This window comes from Salmo salar, unplaced genomic scaffold (assembly GCF_905237065.1).
Source record: "Salmo salar unplaced genomic scaffold, Ssal_v3.1, whole genome shotgun sequence".
NCBI lineage: Eukaryota > Metazoa > Chordata > Actinopteri > Salmoniformes > Salmonidae > Salmo > Salmo salar.
The window spans coordinates 9,403-31,435 of NW_025549754.1; the positions used below are offsets into that span (position 1 = coordinate 9,403).

Genomic DNA, 22,033 nt, shown 5'->3' on the forward strand with positions numbered 1-22,033 from the left:
GGAACTGCCAATCTGCGGTCAAGAACACAGAGTTCATCTCAGCCTATGGTGCCCTTCAGACCCTTGACCTTTTGACCCTGACGGAGACATGGATCAACCCCAGAGACCACTGCTACTCCAGCTGCTCTCTCTTCATCTGACTACGTTTTCTCTCATAGTCCGAGAGCATCTGGTCATCACGGTGGTGGCATAGGGCTACACATTTCTTCTAAGTGGAGATTTTATCTCTCACCTGTCCATCTCCTCATTTGAATTCCATGCTGTCACTATCACTTCTCCACTTAAGCTTAACCTGTTGGGTCTAGGGGGCAGCATTTGCACGTCTGGATAAAAAAAATGTACCCGATTTAATCTGGTTACTAATCCTACCCAGTAACTACAATATGCATATACTTATTATATATGGATAGAAAACACTCTAAAGTTTCCAAAACTGTTTGAATGGTGTCTGTGAGTATAACAGAACTCATTTGGCAGGCAAAACCCTGAGACATTTTCTGACAGGAAGTGGATACCTGATGTGTTGTATTGACTTTAAACCTATCCCATTGAAAAACACAGGGGTTTAGGAATATTTTGGCACTTCCTATTGCTTCCACTAGATGTCACCAGCCTTTACAAAGTGTTTTGAGTCTTCTGGAGGGAGATCTGACCGAACAAGAGCCATGGAACGATGATGGCCCATTAGACACCTTGCGCGCGAAAGTTGATGTTGGGTACCCTCGTTCCAATACGTTATAAAAGAGTATGCATTCGTCCACCTTGAATATTATTCATGTTCTGGTTAAAAAAGGCCCTAATGATTTATGCTATACAACGTTTGACATGTTTGAACGAACGGAAATATATTTTTCCCCTCGTTCATGACGAGAAGTCCGGCTGGCTTACATCATGTGCTAACGGACGGAGATTTTTGGACATAAATGATGAGCTTTTTTGAACAAAACTACATTCGTTATGGACCTGTGATACCTGGAAGTGACATCTGATGAAGAGAATCAAAGGTAATGGATTATTTACATAGTATTTTCGATTTTAGATCTCCCCAACATGACGCTCTAGTCTGTATCGCAACGCCGTATTTTTCTGGGCGCAGTGCTCAGATTATTGCAAAGTGTGATTTCCCAGTAAGGTTATTTTTAAATCTGGCAAGTTGATTGCGTTCAAAAGATGTAAATCTATAATTCTTTAAATGACAATATAATATTTTACCAATGTTTTCTAATTTTAATTATTTAATTTGTGACGCTGACTTGACTGCCGGTTATTGGAGGGAAACGATTTCCTCAACATCAATGCCATAGTAAAACGCTGTTTTTGGATATAAATATGAACTTGATAGAACTAAAAATGCATGCATTGTCTAACATAATGTCCTAGGAGTGTCATCTGATGGAGATTGTAAAAGGTTAGTGCATCATTTTAGCTGGTTTTATGGTTTTGGTGACCCTGTCTTTGACTTGACAAAACATTACACACAACTCTTGTAAATGTACTGTCCTAACATACTCTAAATTTATGCTTTCGCCGTAAAACCTTTTTGAAATCGTAAAACGTGGTTAGATTAAGGAGATGTTTATCTTTCAAATGGTGTAACATAGTTGTATTTTTGAAAATTTGAATTTTGACATTTATTTGGATTCAAATTTGCCGCTCTTGAAATGCACCTGCTGTTGATGGAGTGCACCACGGGTGGCACGCTAGCGTCCCACCTAGCCCCAAGAGGTTAACATTGTTGTCATCTATCGCCCACCACGTGCCCTTGGAGAGTTCCTCAATGAGCTTGACACTTTGATAAGCTACTTTCCTGACGATGGCTCAACCTCCTGACATCTGCCTTCAATTTGTTTCTTTCCAACTATCTTTCCCATCCTTGCCTCTTTTGTCCTCCTCTCCACCCTCTCAGGGCTGGGTGTCTCAGGCTCTATCAGATCCTCCTCTCAGGGCTGGGCGTCTCAGTCTCTATCAGATCCTCCTCTCCACTCTCTCAGGGCTGGGCGTGTAAGGCTCTGCCCCCTCTCCACCCTCTCAGGGCCGGGTGTCTCAGGCTCTATCAGATCCTCCTCTCAGGGCTGGGTGACTCAGTCTCTATCAGATCCTCCTCTCAGGGCTGGGTGTCTCAGTCTCTATCAGATCCTCCTCTCAGGGCTGGGTGTCTCAGGCTCTATCAGATCCTCCTCTCATGGCTGGGTGTCTCAGGCTCTATCAGATCCTCCTCTCAGGGCTGGGTGTCTCAGACTCCGCACGCTCTTGGATTGCATCCTACCTTGCAGGCCACGTCTACCAGGTGACGTGAAGTGGATCTGGGTCTGAACCACGTACTCTCACTACTGGTGTCCCCCAGGGCTCGGTTCTAGGCCCTCTCCTCTTCTCTTTATACACCAAGTTACTCGGCTCCGTCACATGGTCACATGGTCTCTCCTATCATTGCTATGCGGACGACATTCCACATTCTTTTCTCCTCTCCCCCACTTCTGATACCCAGGTAGCGACAGGCATCTCTGCGTGCCTGGCAGATATCTCAACTTGGATGTCGGCCCACCACCTCAAGCTCAACCTCGACAAGACGGAGCTGCTCTTCCTCCAGGGGAAGCCCTGCCCGTTCAAAGTCCTCTCTATCCCAGCCTGCAAAGCACCTTGGCGTGACCCTGGACAACACCCTGTCGTTCCCTGCAAACATTAAAGGAGTGACCCGCTCCTGCAGGTTCATGCTCCACAACGTCCGTGAGAGTACGACCCTACCTCACACAGGAAGAGGAACATCCGTAGGGTACGACCCTACCTCACACAGGAAGAGGAACATCCGTAGAGTACGACCCTACCTCACACAGGAAGAGGGACATCCGTAGGGTATGACCCTACCTCACACAGGAAGAGGAACGTCCGTAGAGTACGACCCTACCTCACACAGGAAGAGGAACGTCCGTAAGGTACGACCCTACCTCACACAGGAAGAGGAACGTCCGTAGAGTACGACCCTACCTCACACAGGAAGAGGGACATCCGTAGGGTATGACCCTACCTCACACAGGAAGCGGAACATCCGTAGAGTACGACCCTACCTCACACAGGAAGCGGCGCAGGTCCAAATCCAGGCACTTGTCATCTCCCGTCTGGACTACTGCAACTAGCGCCCCACTCCTCCGCACACGCCACTGACTTCCAGTCAAAGCTCTCATCCACTACAAGACCATGGTCCTTAGCTACGGAGCAGCCAGAGGAGCCGCCCCTTCCTACCTTCAGGCTATGGTCCAAACCTACACCCCAACCTGAATACTGCTTTCTGCCACCTCTGGTCTCTTGGCCCTCCCACCCCTACAGGAGGGCAGCTACCTCTCAGCCCAGTCCAAGCTCTTCTCTGTCCTGACACCCCAATGGTGGAACCAGCTCCCCCCAGGGAACTAGGACAGCAGAGTCCCTGACCCTCTTCTGAAAACATCTGAAACCTCTTCAAAGGGTATCTTAAATACTCCCACAACACCCCCTCGCATCCTCTTATCACCCCCCTCGCATCCTCTTATCACCCCCCGCATCCTCTTATCACCCCCCCGCATCCTCTTATCACCCCCCCTCGCAACCTCTTATCACCCCCCCTCATGACCTTCTCACGTCCCCAGTAATACACAGCGCTGTGACTTTAATAGAGGCAGTGTGGAGAGTAAAGTCCCCAGTAATACACAGCGCTGTGACTTTAATAGAGGCAGAAAAAGAAGTGCTTGGCCCTGGTGAAAGGTACATTATCACCTGTTTAATAACCCCCTCTGATAGGTTGCTGAGAGACCACAGAAAGAGTTTAGAGGTACAGTAATGAACACGAATCACAGTGTGTGTGTGTGTGTGTGTGTGTGTGTGTGTGTGTGTGTGTGTGTGTGTGTGTGTGTGTGTGTGTGTGTGTGTGTGTGTGTGTGTGTGTGTGTGTGTGTGTGTGTAGGCTACACCTTGATAGGGGACGGAAGCGTCTGGAAAAACCTTCAGCAACACAGTAGGACTAACCAGGACTGTTAGACTGGTATTCTGCCTCTGAATGACTCTATACAGTACCAGACCTTAAACCTTCAGGACTGTTAGAATGGTATTCTGCCTCTGAATGACTCTACAGTACCAGACCTTAACCCTTCAGGACTGTTAGACTGGTATTCTGCCTCTGAATGACTCTTTGCAGTAGTAGTAGAATGTGGGAACTTACTAATATGTTGGGAGTGAAGTTGCCACTAGATGTCACCTCTGGTTGGAATGCAGTCCAGTATCTCTGCAGTCCTCCGAACATCAGGTAGGCTCCTGGTGGAGGGGAACTAGAGAAGAAGAAACACAGAAGAAGAAGAAGAAGAAGATTTAATTAATCCACGTGTCTCCAATCCACTATAAAAGGTATATAAATATTACTGAATGGTAACCTCAACCCTCTATAAAAGGTATATAAATATTACTGAATGGTAACATCAACCCACTATAAAAGGTATATAAATATTACTGAATGGTAACCTCAACCCACTATAAAATGTATATAAATATTACTGAATGGTAACCTCAACCCTCTATAAAAGGTATATAAATATTACTGAATGGTAACCTCAACCCACTATAAAAGGTATATAAATATTACTGAATGGTAACCTCAACCCACTATAAAAGGATCCTAAATATTACTGAATGGTAACCTCAACCCACTATAAAAGGTATATAAATATTACTGAATGGTAACCTCAACCCACTATAAAAGCTATATAAATATTACTGAATGGTAACCTCAACCCATTATAAAAGGATCCTGAATATTACTGAATGGTAACCTCAACCCACTATAAAAGGTATATAAATATTACTGAATGGTAACCTCAACCCATTATAAAAGGTATATAAATATTACTGAATGGTAACCTCAACCCACTATAAAAGGTATATAAATATTACTGAATGGTAACCTCAACCCACTATAAAAGGTATATAAATATTACTGAATGGTAACCTCAACCCACTATAAAAGGTATATAAATATTACTGAATGGTAACCTCAACCCACTATAAAAGGATCCTAAATATTACTGAATGGTAACCTCAACCCACTATAAAAGGTATATAAATATTACTGAATGGTAACCTCAACCCTCTATAAAAGGTATATAAATATTATTGAATGGTAACCTCAACCCACTATAAAAAGGTATATAAATATTACTGAATGGTAACCTCAACCCTCTATAAAAGGTATATAAATATTACTGAATGGTAACCTCAACCCACTATAAAAGGTATATAAATATTACTTGACAAGTGTCAGAAGATATCTGATGAAGACAGGACAAGCCTTTTATTGTTTGCACTAGGAAGCCACAGACCACAGCTGTTATCTGCATATAACATCTCAAATAAAAAAATATTTTTAAAATGAAAATGTTATCCTTGTAATGCAATATTCTGCCGTCATAAAGCTGTCCAGACAGAAATATGACGTCCCAAATAGCCTCCCCATTCCCTTCGTAGTGCACTACTGTTGACCGGCCCCCATAGGGAATAGGGTGCCATTGGGGACACAGGTTAATGTTTAATATGTCTTTGACCCCTTCACCTTGGTTCTGCCCTGTTAGTGTTGGGGACAGAGAGATCTGATAATGGACTGACCCAGTGAGATGAATGTTTTATATTATTGGGTTTTCATTAAAGCCACAATCCTGAATTTGTTTTGTTGTTGTTGTTGTTGTCAAAAGTCAGCCCCCGACCACTTGGTTCGCTATAAAGCCGAGGGATGGAGCTGAAGAAATACAACTCTAGATTAAAAATGACCAGCAACACATATTGCAGATTGTATCTTTTTCAAAACCCATTTTGAATAGAAACCAATCTGTGCCTGTCTAATGAATCGTGACTGTATGCTCAGCTAATTTAATAAGGTGTTTTTCCATGTTAATAAATCTCTGTATGGTCTGACTGGGTGTATGACAGGAAATACAGACAACTGACCAGGCTGCAAATGTTGGGCCTTTTTCTTTTCCCAAACAGGAAGTTGTTTAAGAGATCTACTGATCAAAAAACCATACTGCCTAAAAAGTAGGCTTGGGCTGTACACCATATACCATATAACAAATACCAGGGGCTTGTGCTGTAAACCGTATACCATATTACATATACCATGGGATTGGGCTGGACACCATATACCATATTACATATACCGGGGCTTGGGCTGTACACCATATACCATATAACATATACCGGGGGCTTGGGCTGTACACCATATAAAATATAACATATACCAGGGGATTGGGCTGTACACCATATACCATATAACATATACCGAGGTCTTGGGCTGTATACCGTATACCGGGTTCTTGGGCTGTATACCGTATATACACTGCTAAAAAAAATAAAGGGAACACCAAAATAACACATCCTAGATCTGAATGAATGAAATAATCTTATTAAATACTTTTTTCTTTACATAGTTGAATGTGCTGACAACAAAATCACACAAAAATAATCAATGGAAATCCAATTTATCAACCCATGGAGGTCTGGATTTGGAGTCACACTCAAAATTAAAGTGGAGAACCACACTACAGGCTGATCCAACTTTGATGTAATGTCCTTAAAACAAGTCAAAATGAGGCTCAGTAGTGTGTGTGGCCTCCACGTGCCTGTATGACCTCCCTACAACGCCTGGGCATGCTCCTGATGAGGTGGCGGATGGTCTCCTGAGGGATCTCCTCCCAGACCTGGACTAAAGCATCCGCCAACTCCTGGACAGTCTGTGGTGCAACGTGGCATTGGTGGATGGAGCGAGACATGATGTCCCAGATGTGCTCAATTGGATTCAGGTCTGGGGAACGGGCGGGCCAGTCTGTAGCACCAATTCCTTCCTCTTGCAGGACATGCTGACACACTCCAGCCACATGAGGTCTAGCATTGTCTTGCATTAGGAGGAACCCAGGGCCAACCGCACCAGCATATGGTCTCACAAGGGGTCTGAGGATCTCATCTCGGTACCTAATGGCAGTCAGGCTACCTCTGGCGAGCACATGGAGGGCTGTGCAGCCCCCCAAAGAAATGCTACCCCACACCATGACTGACCCACCGCCAAACCGGTCATGCTGGAGGATGTTGCAAGCAGCAGAACGTTCTCCACGGCGTCTCCAGACTCTGTCACGTCTGTCACGTGCTCAGTGTGAACCTGCTTCATCTGTGAAGAACACAGGGCGCCAGTGGCAAATTTGCCAATCTTGGTGTTCTCTGGCAAATGCCAAACATCCTGCACGGTGTTGGGCTGTAAGCACAACCCCCACCTGTGGACGTCGGGCCCTCATACCACCCTCATGGAGTCTGTTTCTGACCGTTTGAGCAGACACATGCACATTTGTGGCATGCTGGAGGTCATTTTGCAGGGCTCTGGCAGTGCTTCTACTGCTCCTCCTTGCACAAAGGCGGAGGTAGCGGTCCTGCTGCTGGGTTGTTGCCCTGCTACGGCCTCCTCCACGTCTCCTGATTTACTGGCCTGTCTCCTGGTAGCGCCTCCATGCTCTGGACACTACGCTGACAGACACAGCAAACCTTCTTGCCACAGCTCGCATTGATGTGCCATCCTGGATGAGCTGCACTACCTGAGCCACTTGTGTGGGTTGTAGACTCCGTCTCATGCTACCACTAGAGTGAAAGCACCGCCAGCATTCAAAAGTGACCAAAACATCAGCCAGGAAGCATAGGAACTGAGAAGTGGTCTGTGGTCCCCACCTGCAGAACCACTCCTTTTTGGGGTGTCTTGCTAATTGCCTATAATTTCCACCTGTTGTCTATTCCATTTGGACAACAGCATGTGAAATTTATTGTCAATCAGTGTTGCTTCCTAAGTAGACAGTTTGATTTCACAGAACTGTGATTGACTTGAAGTTACATTGTGTTGTTTAAGTGTTCCCTTTATTTTTTTGAGCAGTGTATATACTGTATACCGGGTTCGTAGGCTTTATACCGTATATATACCGTATAACGGGGTCTTGGGCTGTAGAGTGTATATATACCGTATAACGGGGTCTTGGGCTGTATACTGTATATATACCGTATAACGGGTCTTGGGCTTTATACCGTATATATACCGTATAACGGGTCTTGGGCTGTATACCGTATATATACCGTATACCGGGGTCTTGGAATGTATACCGTATATATATACCGTATAACGGGGTCTTGGGCTTTATACCGTATATATACCGTATAACGGGGTCTTGGGCTGTATACCGTATATATACCGTATACCGGGGTCTTGGAATGTATACCGTATATATATACACCGTATAACGGGGTCTTGGGCTTTATACCGTATATATACCGTATAACGGGGTCTTGGGCTGTATACCGTATTTATATACCGTATAACGGGGTCTTGGGCTGTATACCATATATATACTGTATACCAGGGTCTTGGGCTGTATACCGTATATATATACCGTATAACGGGGTCTTGGGCTGTATACCGTATATATATACACCGTATAACGGGGTCTTGGGCTGTATACCATATATATACTGTATACCAGGGTCTTGGGCTGTATACCGATATATATACCGTATAACGGGGTCTTGGGCTGTATACCGTATATATACCGTATACGGGGGTCTTGGGCTGTATACCGTATACTGGGGTCTTGGGCTGTATACCGTATATATACTGTATACCGGGGTCTTGGGCTGTATACCGTATATATACTGTATACCGGGTCTTGGGCTGTATACCGTATATATACTGTATACCAGGGTCTTGGGCTGTATACCGTGTATATATACCGTATACCCGGTCTTGGGCTGTATACCGTGTATATACCGTATACCGGGGTCTTGGGCTGTATACCGTGTATATATACCGTATACAGGGGTCTTGGGCTGTATACCGTATATATACCGTATACCGGGGTCTTGGGCTGTGTACCGTGTATATATACCGTATTCCGGGGTATTGGGCTGTATACAGTGTATATACCGTATACTGGGGTCTTGGGCTGTATACCGTATACCGGGGTCTTGGGCTGTATACCGTGTATATATACCGTATTCAGGGGTATTGGGCTGTATACAGTGTATATACCGTATACGGGGGTCTTGGGCTGTATACCGTATACTGGGGTCTTGGGCTGTATATAGTGTATACCGTATACGGGGGTCTTGGGCTGTATACCGTATACTGGGGTCTTGGGCTGTATACCATATATATACCGTATACCGGGTCTTGGGCTGTATACCGTATATATACCGTATACCGGGGTCTTGGGCTGTATACCGTGTATATATACCGTATACCGGGGTCTTGGGCTGTATACCGTATATATATACCGTATACCGGGGTCTTGGGGCTGTATACCGTATATATACCGTATACGGGGTCTTGGGCTGTATACCGTATATATACCGTATACCGGGGTCTTGGGCTGTATACCGATATATATACACCGTATACCGGGTCTTGGGCTGTATACCGTATATATATACCGTATACCGGGTCTTGGGCTGTATACCGTATATATACCGTATACCAGGGTCTTGGGCTGTATACCATATATATACCGTTTACCGAGGTCTTGGGCTGTATACCGTATATATACCGTATACCGGGGTCTTGGGCTGTATATCGTGTATATACCGTATACTGGGGTCTTGGGCTGTATACCGTATATATACCGTATACTGGGGTCTTGGGCTCTATACCGTATACCGGGGTCTTGGGCTGTATACCGTATATATACCGTATACCGGGTCTTGGGCTGTATACCGTATATATACCGTATACTGGGGTTTTGGGCTGTATACCGTATATATACCGTATACCAGGGTCTTGGGCTGTATACTGTATATATATATATATATATATATATATACCGTATACCGGGGTCTTGGGCTGTATACCGTATATATACCGTATACCGGAGTCTTAGGCTGTATACCGTATATATATACCATATACCGGGGTATTTGGACATATCCACTGGATGGTTTTTCAATACCATCAATACCGTTGAAACTATTTATTTTAAAGTTTTTTTAAAGTTCAATAGATTTTAATATTTGTAGCTGCTTTTTAAATAAATACCCGCAGTCAACTGGTACAAAACGTTAGGAGATAAAGCAGATCACGTTCCTCATTTCACCCACCTGTCACTTTAATTTACATTATGAAGCTTATCGTAGTTCTCCAGAACAGTTGAGACAGTCAGGTGTTTGTTTGTAAATAGCACAACGGGAGAACAGGAGCAGGTGAGTCCAGCGGTGTATTCACTTGTGTCACGTTTTAAATTGAAAGTCAACAGTGTTTTTTTTTTTTTTTGCCTCAATAGAGTAATCAGAGACGTGCAGCTATAGTTTTCCTTCACAGGATATACATTATTGCAATACATTTGGCAGATAACAGCTTCATTTTCATCAGATGACAACAGAAGTACAAAGCTATTTGGTTGGCAGCCACACAAGTAAATGAGCTTACAATGAAAAAGCAATTATTTATTTTTTTGCAGCACGGCCATCAGATTTCTAATGTTTATCATAGCCAGTTTATGTAGCCAGCTACATTTCCTAATGTTTTCCTTAAAGTTATTCTTGCATTTTACGGGAGAGATGTAGTCTGGCTACACAGAGAAAAGTACTTGTGTAAAGTAGTCAGAGAGCTGTCTGTTGATAGAATGCCTGTTCTGAATTCTCATCTGAGAGGAGAAGTGCATCTGAAGCACAAAATGTATCTGATACCTAGCTGAAATTACAATCAGAAACATTTTAGATCTGTGTTTACTACAAAACTCAGCAAGATATTTCTTAAAAGTGTTTTATCTTTTATTTTCTGTGTGGGAAAAAAATGTATTCTGCATGAACATGACCCCTACATTTAACATGCTAGTTAATCTATGTAAGTGGCTGAATTAATAAGGTGACAGGGGGGCATCATATTGTGTTATCTTTCTACAGTGTTTGAGAAGTCAAAGCCCATTTGCGATCAGTTATCTGTACAGCTGCCACTGCTATCTCTTGATTTCCTTGCGATTTTTTTTTCTCCTCTCCGTTCTCGGCCTGTCTTCTCCTCCACCCATCTTCTCAGAGCAGAGCAGGGAGGCCCGTTGCCTTAGCGACTCCGGACTCCACGCAGACACAGCGTGTACACATGCTGCTCCGGAACCACTACTTTTAGAGATTGCCATCCAGCAGGTTTAGATTGCTGTAAGACTGAGTGCTGTAAGACTAAACATTTAAATCAACTGTTAGATTCTCTTTGTGAGACTATAACTCCACGTTTAAATCAACCGGTTAGAGTCGTTTTGTGAGACTATAACTAAACATTTGAATAACAGAAGGTGATTATTTTGGTCCAAGGTCAGGCTACCAGAGAAAGGGTCCCTCACAATAACAACCAGAAGTCAGGCTACCAGAGAAATGGCCCCTCACATTAAGAACTAGAGGTCAGGCTACCAGAGAAAGGGCCCCTCACAATAAGAACCAGAGGTCAGAATACCAGAGAAATGGCCCCTCACAATAACAACCAGAGAAACGGCCCCTCACAAAAACAACCAGAGGTCAGGCTACCAGAGAAATGGCCCCTCACAATAACAACCAGAGGTCAGGCTACTAGAGAAATGGCCCCTCACAATAACAACCAGAGGTCAGGCTACCAGAGAAATGGCCCCTCACAATAACAACCAGAGGTCAGGCTACCAGAGAAATGGCCTCTCACAATAAGAACCAGAGGTCAGGCTACCAGAGAAATGGCCCCTCACAATAACAACCAGAGGTCAGGCTACCAGCTGATACCTGAGCTATCCCTTTAAGAACCAGAGGTCAGGCTACCAGAGAAATGGCCCCTCACAATAACAACCAGAGGTCAGGCTACCAGAGAAAGGGCCCCTCATAATAACAACCACAGGTCAGGCTACCAGAGAAATGGCCCCTCACATTAAGAACCAGAGGTCAGGCTACCAGAGAAAGGGCCCCTCACAATAAGAACCAGAGGTCAGGCTACCAGAGAAATGGCCCCTCACAATAAGAACCAGAGGTCAGGCTACCAGAGAAAGGGCCCCTTACAATAAGAACCAGAGGTCAGGCTACCAGAGAAATGGCCCCTCACAATAACAACCAGAGGTCAGGCTACCAGCTGATACCTGAGCTATCCCTTTAAGAACCAGAGGTCAGGCTACCAGCTGATACCTGAGCTATCCCTTTAAGAACCAGAGGTCAGGCTACCAGTTGATACCTGAGCTATCCCTTTAAGAACCAGAGGTCAGGCTACCAGCTGATACCTGAGCTATCCCTTTAAGAACCAGTGGTCAGGCTACCAGCTGATACCTGAGCTATCCCTTTAAGAACCAGAGGTCAGGCTACCAGAGAAATGGCCCCTCACAATAACAACCAGAGGTCAGGCTACCAGAGAAAGGGCCCCTCACAATAAGAACCAGAGGTCAGGCTACCAGAGATGGGCCCCTCACAATAACAACCACAGGTCAGGCTACCAGAGAAAGGGCCCCTCACAATAAGAACCAGAGGTCAGGCTACCAGAGAAATGGCCCCTCACAATAAGAACCAGAGGTCAGGCTATCAGAGAAAGGGCCCCTTACAATAAGAACCAGAGGTCAGGTTACCAGAGAAATGGCCCCTCACAATAAGAACCAGAGGTCAGGCTACCAGAGAAATGGCCCCTCACAATAACAACCAGAGGTCAGGCTACCAGCTGATACCTGAGCTATCCCTTTAAGAACCAGAGGTCAGGCTACCAGTTGATACCTGAGCTATCCCTTTAAGAACCAGAGGTCAGGCTACCAGCTGATACCTGAGCTATGCCTTTAAGAACCAGAGGTCAGGCTACCAGCTGATACCTGAGCTATGCCTTTAATGTAAATCACAGAATAACGCTGTCTCTCTCTCTCACTGGAGTAAATCTAATGGGCAGAGAGAAACACATACACATGATGTCTGGAAAATATGAGACAAAACATACAGTTTCTAACAAGTAAACAATACAGCACCTTGTGTGGGCGAAACAGGAATGATAATGATCAATAGTAATGATAGGCTACATGATCAATGAACTAACTGTAAGTTATTGGGACCATTTGAATGGCAGGGTTCTGCGTACTGTATTGCACCTGTCTGTTCTCACCTTGCACTGACGTTGCTGAAAGTTGTTTAAACTGAGGAATGTTTTACTGACTGTGCTATGTGGTTTTACTGACTGTGCTATGTGGTTTTACTGGCTGTGCTATGTGGTTTTACTGACTGTGCTATGTGGTTTTACTGGCTGTGCTATGTGGTTTTACTGACTGTGCTATGTGGTTTTACTGACTGTGCTATGTGGTTTTACTGGCTGTGCTATGAGGTTTTACTGGCTGTGCTATGTGGTTTTACTGACTGTGCTATGTGGTTTTGCTGACTGTGCTATGAGGTTTTACTGACTGTGCTATGTGGTTTTACTGACTGTTAGATGTGGTTTTACTGACTGTGCTATGTGGTTTTACTGACTGTGCTATGTGGTTTATGTAGTTGGTTGCAGACAGGCCATGTGTAGCCAATTTGTATTTATTAAGGATCCTACCTGGGGTCCCTAATATAATATGATTTATAGGACATTTCTTTTTTTATCAGGATATTTTCTACCTGCAGGCTGCAATGTTTTTAATGGTTGGCTTTATGTCGGCAATTTTTTACATTGTTGGCAATGACAATAGAAGTTACTTCTCAGGTTTGTATCATTTACATTTACATTTAGATAGAATTTTGATTAATCACATGACAATCATTTTGAGATAGGAAGAAGTTATTATGAATTAAATGAAGCTGTTTCACAAAAATGTGCATATGAAAATCATAACAGATGGTTAGAAACGGTAAGATAAATTTGCATTCCACATGTGAAAAGTTGCCAACTCTTCGTGTGGCCTGTCACCGGAAACCTCTGGAGAGTAACGGCAGAATCTGCAAAAGCCAGCAGGAGCGAGAGGAGAATAGTTGGGTCAGGATAAGGTTGTTTTACTCTGGTTATCTAGATCTCTGGCTCCCTCTTGAGGCATTTGTCTTATTTCATCAAACCGTGTGCTTAAAGCGTCAGACAAGCTGCTCAATACATATAATTGATTTCATTCAAATCCAGAGGGGTGTGTCTATATATGGAAAAATACACATTTAAACATTTAGTCCAATAGATTGACGACTTTCGGTCAACAAATATACTTTTTTTGTCGGGGTCAGCCATACCACTACTGTATATATGTGTCACATTCGTCTTAAGGATTAGACCAAAACGCAGCGAGAATGTGTATACTCATCTTCTTTCATTCGAAGAAAACCAAAATGAACACTTAATCAAAAACAGCAACGAAAAAACACTCCTGTGAGGCACACAGCTACACACGGAACAACTACCCCCCCAAAAACCCATAGAAAAACACCCCTACTAAATAGGACCTTCAATTAGAGGCAACAAGGAACAGCTGCCTCCAATTGAAGGTCAACCCAATAAACTAAACATAGAAATAGAAAAACTAGAACGAACATAGAAATATACTAACATAGAACATTAACCAAAAAAAAAAACACATAAAACAAACACCCCCTGCCACGTCCTGACCAAACTACAATAAAAAATAACCCCTTTTACTGGTCAGAACATGACAATATGGCTGTATAAAGATGTGCTCCAGAAATACCAGACTAACTCTGTGATGCACATCGCTGAACTGTCCACTGAAATGTCTACCTAGAAAGATAAAGTGGCTTTTAGAACGTTACAATAGCCACGAGAAGAACATCCAGGAATCCACAACGTTATCGACTTATCCCCTACCACCTCAGACTGGGGCTCGTCCAAAGTAGTGGACTATGTAGGATATAGGGTTTCCATTTGGGACGCAGGAAAAGGAGAATGCTGACTTCATTACGTTACAGATTACAGCAGCCATACGCCAGTGAAGCAGAAAATTATTTAACTCACCTCAAAACCTCAGTGGCCTCAATTCCTGTTTTTAAAAGCCAGAGTGTGTTTGTCTCTTAGCCACCAGGGGAATATTATATTTTAACAGTTTCCAAAAAAAAAACGTTCAAACTTAATTTTCTAACAGCCCCATGTTTGTCAGAATGCCCTGTGTACCCAGCACCACAAGAGAGTCCTTTTATCTTTCTGTGAGAGTGTAGACAGGCCAATAGGTAGAAGTTACAGTTTGACCATGTGTCCTAGGATACCGTTGTTAGTCATTTAGCAGACACTCTTATCCAGAGCGACTTACAGTAGTGAATGCATACATTTCATACATTTCTTCTCCGTTCTGGTCCCCCGTGGGAATCGAACCCACAACCCTGGCATGGCAAACACCATGCTCTACCAACTGAGCCACACGGGACCCTAGTAACGTACAGTACACACAGACACACACACACACACACACACACACACACACACACACACACACACACACACACACACACACACACACACACACACACACACACACACACACACACACACACACACACACACACACACACACACACACACACACACACACAGATAATACAAAATAAGTCAGACTGATTGTATATATAAAGAAATGACCGATTGTTTTCAATGGCCATATTACAAGTCATCTCAACTGGACAGGGGCATGTGTGTGTGCTTTATGCCTGGGCAGAGCAATGGACTGGAACACAGTGGCAAGTGTTGCTGAGAGGACTATCTTGGCTGAATACATTAAATTAAATGAAGCAGCAAAGATAGACCCCAAGCACTGGATGACATGAGGAGCTGAGCCAATCACAATATGATGGCCTGTGTTCTCCTCACATCCCCTCAGAGCTGAGCCAATCACAATATGATGGCCTGTGTTCTCCTCACATCCCCTCAGAGCTGAGCCAATCACAATATGATGGCCTGTGTTCTCCTCACATCCCCTCAGAGCTGAGCCAATCACAATATGATGGCCTGTGTTCTCCTCACATCCCCTCAGAGCTGAGTCAAACACATACACAGAATATCTAAATAACCCAAAAGATCCCCTAATTGATTACAGAATATCTAAATAACCCAAAGGTCCCCTAATTGATTACAGAATATCTAAATAACCCAAATGTCCCCTAATTGATTACAGAATATCTAAATACCCCAAAGCTCCCCTAATTGATTACATAATATCTAAATAACCCAAAAGGTCCCTCATTGATTACAGAATATCTAAATAACCCAAATGTCCCCTAATTGATTACAGAATATCTAAATAACCCAAAGCTCCCCTAATTGATTACATAATATCTAAATAACCCAAAAGGTCCCCTAATTGATTACAGAATATCTAAATAACACAAAAGGTCCCCTAATTGATTACAGAATATCTAAATAACCCAAAGGTCCCCTAATTGATTACAGAATATCTAAATAGCTCAAACCTCCCCTAATTGATTACAGAATATCTAAATAACACAAAAGGTCCCCTAATTGATTACAGAATATCTAAATAACCCAAAGGTCCCCTAATTGATTACAGAATATCTAAATAACTCAAACCTCCCCTAATTGATTACAGAATATCTAAATAACTCAAAGGTCCCCTATTCTGCTTATCTTTACATCAGACATCATCATGACCATTGACTCTGCTTATCCTTATATCAGACATCCTCATGGTCATTGACTCTGCTTATCCTTACATCTGACATCATCATGGTCATTGACTCTGCTTATCCTTACATCTGACATCATCATGGTCATTGACTCTGCTTATCCTTACATCTGACATCATCGTGGTGATTGACTCTGCTTATCCTTACATCTGACATCATCATGGTGATTGACTCTGCTTATCCTTACATCAGACATCATCATGGCCATTGATTCTGCTTATCCTTACATCAGACATCATCATGGCCATTGACTCTGCTTATCCTTACATCTGACATCATCATGGGGATAGACTCTGCTCATCCTTACATCTGACATCATCACGGACATTGACTGCTTATCATTACATCTGTCATCATCGTGGACATTGACTCTGCTTATCCTTACATCTGACATCATCATGGTGATTGACTCTGCTTATCCTTACATCTGAAATCATCATGGTGATTGACTCAGCTTATCCTTACATCTGAAATCATCATGGTCATTGACTCTGCTTATCCTTACATCTGACATCATGTTCATTGACTCTGCTTATCCTTACATCAGACATCATAATGGTCATTGACTCTGCTTATCCTTACATCTGACGTCATCATGGCCATTGACTCTACTTATCCTTACATCAGACATCATCATGGTGATTGGCTCTGCTTATCCTTACATCTGAAATCATCATGGTGATTGACTCTGCTTATACTTCCATCTGACAACATCATGGTGATTGACTCTGCTTATCCTTACATCTGACATCATCATGGCCATTGACTCTGCTTATCCTTACATCTGACATCATGTTCGGATAGGAGCGTCTGCTAAATGACGTAAATGTAAATGTAATTTTCATTGACTCTGCTTATCCTTACATCAGACATCATCATGTTCTTTGACTCTGCTTATCCTTACATCTGACATCATGTTCATTGACTCTGCTTATCCTTACCTCTGACATCATCATGGTCATTGACTGCTTATCCTTACCTCTGACATCATCATGGTCATTGACTCTGCTTATCCTTACATCTGACATCATGTTCATTGACTCTGCTTATCCTTACATCTGACATCATCATGGTCATTGACTGCTTATCCTTACCTCTGACATCATCATGTTCATTGACTCTGCTTATCCTTACATCTGACATCATCATGGCCATTTCTAAGGGTGAGATGTTCTTCCCGTCAGTTAATGTTGGCACCATGTTGTTAATACACACAGTAGACGGTCACTAGAAACCAGACCACTCTTATAGAGGTCAAACACACACTTCCTGTAGAGGTCACACACACTCCACCATTCAAACACACACACACACACACACACACACACACACACACACACACACACACACACACACACACACACACACACACACACACCACTAGATCAGTACCCACTCCAGAGTGTCATGGCAACAGATCTGCCGTCTGCCAAATCACTGATGCCAACTACCTCTCCAGAGCAGAGTCAATCAGCACCGTAGAACTGCAGAGCAGAGAACACCGTGCTCTTCAACACTACACCCCCTGCTCCTCAACACTACACCCCCTGCTACTCAATACTACACCCCCTGCTCCTCAACACTACAACCCCTGCTCCTCAACACTACACCCCCTGCTCCTCAACACTACACCCCCTGCTCCTCAACACTACACCTCCTGCTCCTCAACACCACCCCCTGCTCCTCAACACCACCCCCTGCTCCTCAACACCACCCCCTGCTCCTCAACACCACACCCCCTGCTCCTCAACACCACACCCCCTGCTCCTCAACACCACCCCCTGCTCCTCAACACTACACCCCTGCTCCTCAACACTACACCCCCTGCTCCTCAACACTACACCCCCTGCTCCTCAACACCACCCCCTGCTCCTCAACACCACCCCCTGCTCCTCAATACCACACCCTGCTCCTCAACACCACCCCCTCCTCCTCAACACCACCCCCTGCTCCTCAACACCTCAACACCACCCCCTGCTCCTCAACACCACACCCCTGCTCCTCAACACCACCCCCTGCTCCTCAACACTACACCCCCTGCTCCTCAACACCACCCCCTGCTCCTCAACACCTCAACACCACAGACCCTGCTCCTCAACACCACAGACCCTGCTCCTAAATACCACCCCCTGCTCCTCAACACCACCCCCTGCTCCTCAATACCACCCCCTGCTCCTCAATACCACCCCTGCTCCTCAATACCACCCCCTGCTCCTCAACACTACACCCCCTGCTCCTCAACACTACACCCCCTGCTCCTCAACACTACACCCCCTGCTCCTCAACACTACACACCCTGCTCCTCAATACCACACCCTGCTCCTCAATACCACACCCTGCTCCTCAACACAACACCCTCCTCCTCAACACCACCCCCTGCTCCTCAACACCTCAACATCACCCCCTGCTCCTCAACACCACACCCCCTGCTCCTCAACACCACCCCCTGCTCCTCAACACCTTCCCCTGCTCCTAAACACCTCAACACCACCCCCTGTGCCTCAATACCACCCCCTGCTCCTCAACACCACACCCCTGCTCCTCAACACCACCCCCTGCTCCTCAACACTACACCCCCTGCTCCTCAACACCACCCCCTGCTCCTCAACACCTCAACACCACAGACCCTGCTCCTCAACACCAAAGACCCTGCTCCTAAATACCACCCCCTGCTCCTCAACACCACCCCCTGCTCCTCAACACCACCCCCTGCTCATCAACACCACCCCCTGCTCCTCAACACCACTCTCTGTTCCTCAACACCACTCTCTGTTCCTCAACACCATCCCCTGCTCCTCAACACCACCCCTTGCTCCTCAACACTACACCCCCTGCTCCTCAACACCACACCCCCTGCTCCTCAACACCACACCCCCTGCTCCTTAACACCACACCCCCTGCTCCTCAACACCACCCCCTGCTCCTCAACACCACCCCCTGCTCCTCAACACCACAAAAACTCCTGACCTTGTCTCCATCCCCAGAAGAAGTAGAGTGTAAAACTCCTGACCTTGTGTCCGTCCCCAAAAGAAGTAGAGTGTAAAACTCCTGACCTTGTCTCCGTCCCTAAAATAAGTATAGTGTAAAACTCCTGACCTTGTCTCCATCCCCAAAAGAAGTAGTGTAAAACTCCTGATCTTGTGTCCTTCCACTAATGGCACCCTATTCCCTAGAAAGATCTCTATGGGCCCTGGTCAGAAGTAGTGTACTATGTAGGGAATAGGGAGCCGTTTGGGACACAGACCCTTGTGCTTTAAATTAATAAACACCACTACTGCCAAGATTCTATTAATTTACGGTCTATTAGACAAACATTATGCTTCCAGATTCTCACATTATTAATGTTTCTGTCACGTCCTGACCATGGTAAGCTGTTATTTTCTATGGTAGAGTAGGTCAGGGCTTGACAGGGGGGGGGGTGATCTAGTTGAGGTTTTTCTGTGTTGTTATGTCCTAGTTTTGTATTTCTATGTTGGGTTGTTCTATTTTTTTTGTATTTCTATGTTGGGCTTTGTTTGAGATGACCTCCAATTAGAGGCAAGCTGGTCATCGTTGTCTCTAATTGGAGGTCATATTTACGTTGGTGTTAGTCCTACCTGGGTTTGTGGGAGATTCATTTTGAGTAGTGTATGTTTCACTTCTGCGTCACGTTTTTTTTGTCATTCAGTTTATTTATGTATTGCATAGTTTCACAGCATAAATAAAATGTGGAACGACACACACGCTGCGCTTTGGTCCGCTTCTCCTTACGACAACCGTGACAGTTTCATCACGTGCTGCAATACGACAACGTTGTGTCAAACCTACGACCTACGACCTATGATCAGTCAAACCTACTACCTATGACCAGTCAAACCTACGACCTATGATCAGTCAAACCTACGACCTACGATCTATGATCAGTCAAACCTACGACCTACGACCTATGATCAGTCAAACCTACGACCTATGATCAGTCAAACCTATGACCTATGATCAGTCAAACCTGTGACCTATGACCTATGATCAGTCAAACCTACAACCTACGACCTATGATCAGTCAAACCTACGACCTATGACCTATGATCAGTCAAACCTATGACCTATGATCAGTCAAACCTATGACCTATGATCAGTCAAACCTACGACTTATAATCAGTCAAACCTATGACCTATGACCTATGATCAGTCAAATCTATGACCTATGACCTATGACCAGTCAAATCTATGACCTATGACCTATGACCAGTCAAATCTATGACCTATGACCTATGATCAGTCAAAGCTATGATATTCAAATGATGTGAAACGCAGAGTCATGGAGAAGAGGGTCCATTAGATAACGATGACCGGAGGGGGATACAAGATATTTAACAAAGCTGGTTGGATCAAATAAAGGACGTCTAATTCCAGCTGTTCAAACATTCCTGTTATATTGTCACCTTTTAAAGATCTAAGAGGACGTTACTTAGCTGTAATTAAAACTAATTTCTATCGAATAACTCACAAAATTAAGACTTGAAAAACATATATATATATTTGTTTGGACTCATGCAGTCCATTTAGGATCCGTTTTCAATTAAGAAAATACATTTACAGCCCCACATTAAGGTCAAGACGAAGAAAGGCCTATCAGAAGACTAAATATGGTGTAACAGACAGAGTGTAGACTGGAGTCTAAATATGGTGTAACAGACAAAGTGTAGACTGAAGTCTAAATATGGTGTAACAGACAGAGTGTAGACTGGAGTCTAAATATGGTGTAACAGACAGAGTGTAGACTGGAGTCTAAATATGGTAACAGAGTGTAGACTGAAGTCATATATGGTGTAACAGACAGTGTAGACTGAAGTCTAAATATGGTGTAACAGACAGTGTAGCCTGGAGTCTGAATATGGTGTAAAAGAGTGTAGACTGGTGTCTAAATATGGTGTAACAGAGTGTAGACTGGAGTCTATATATGGTGTAACAGACAGTGTAGACTGAAGACTAAATATGGTGTAACAGACAGTGTAGACTGGAGTCTAAATATGGTGAAACAGACAGAGTGTAGACTGGAGTCTAAATATGGTAACAGAGTGTAGACTGGAGTCTAAATATGGTGTAACAAACAGAGTGTAGACTGGAGTCTAAATATGGTGTAATTGAGTGTAGACTGGAGTCTATATATGGTGTAAAAGACAGAGTGTAGACTGGAGTCTAAATATGGTGTAACAGACAGAGTGTAGACTGGAGTCTAAATATGGTAACAGACAGAGTGTAGACTCGAGTCTATATATGGTGTAACAGACAGATTGTAGACTGAAGTCTGAATATGGTAACAGACAGAGTGTAGACTGAAGACTGGATATGGTAACAGACAGAGTGTAGACTGGAGTCTATATATGGTGTAAAAGACAGAGTGTAGACTGGAGTCTAAATATGGTGTAATTGAGTGTAG

The 22,033-nt window shown here is 44.1% G+C and overlaps 1 protein-coding gene across 1 annotated transcript; it reads left to right on the top strand.

Annotated features, from left to right (window-relative positions):
* Positions 1–18,031: 18,031 nt before the first annotated feature.
* Positions 18,032–19,580, top strand: LOC123738750 (leucine-rich repeat extensin-like protein 2; the record flags this gene model as incomplete). Its single annotated transcript, XM_045713496.1, has 1 exon — positions 18,032–19,580. A coding segment is annotated over one exon (1,549 nt), but the record flags the coding sequence as incomplete, so codon positions are not given.
* Between the last annotated feature and the right edge of the window lie 2,453 nt (positions 19,581–22,033).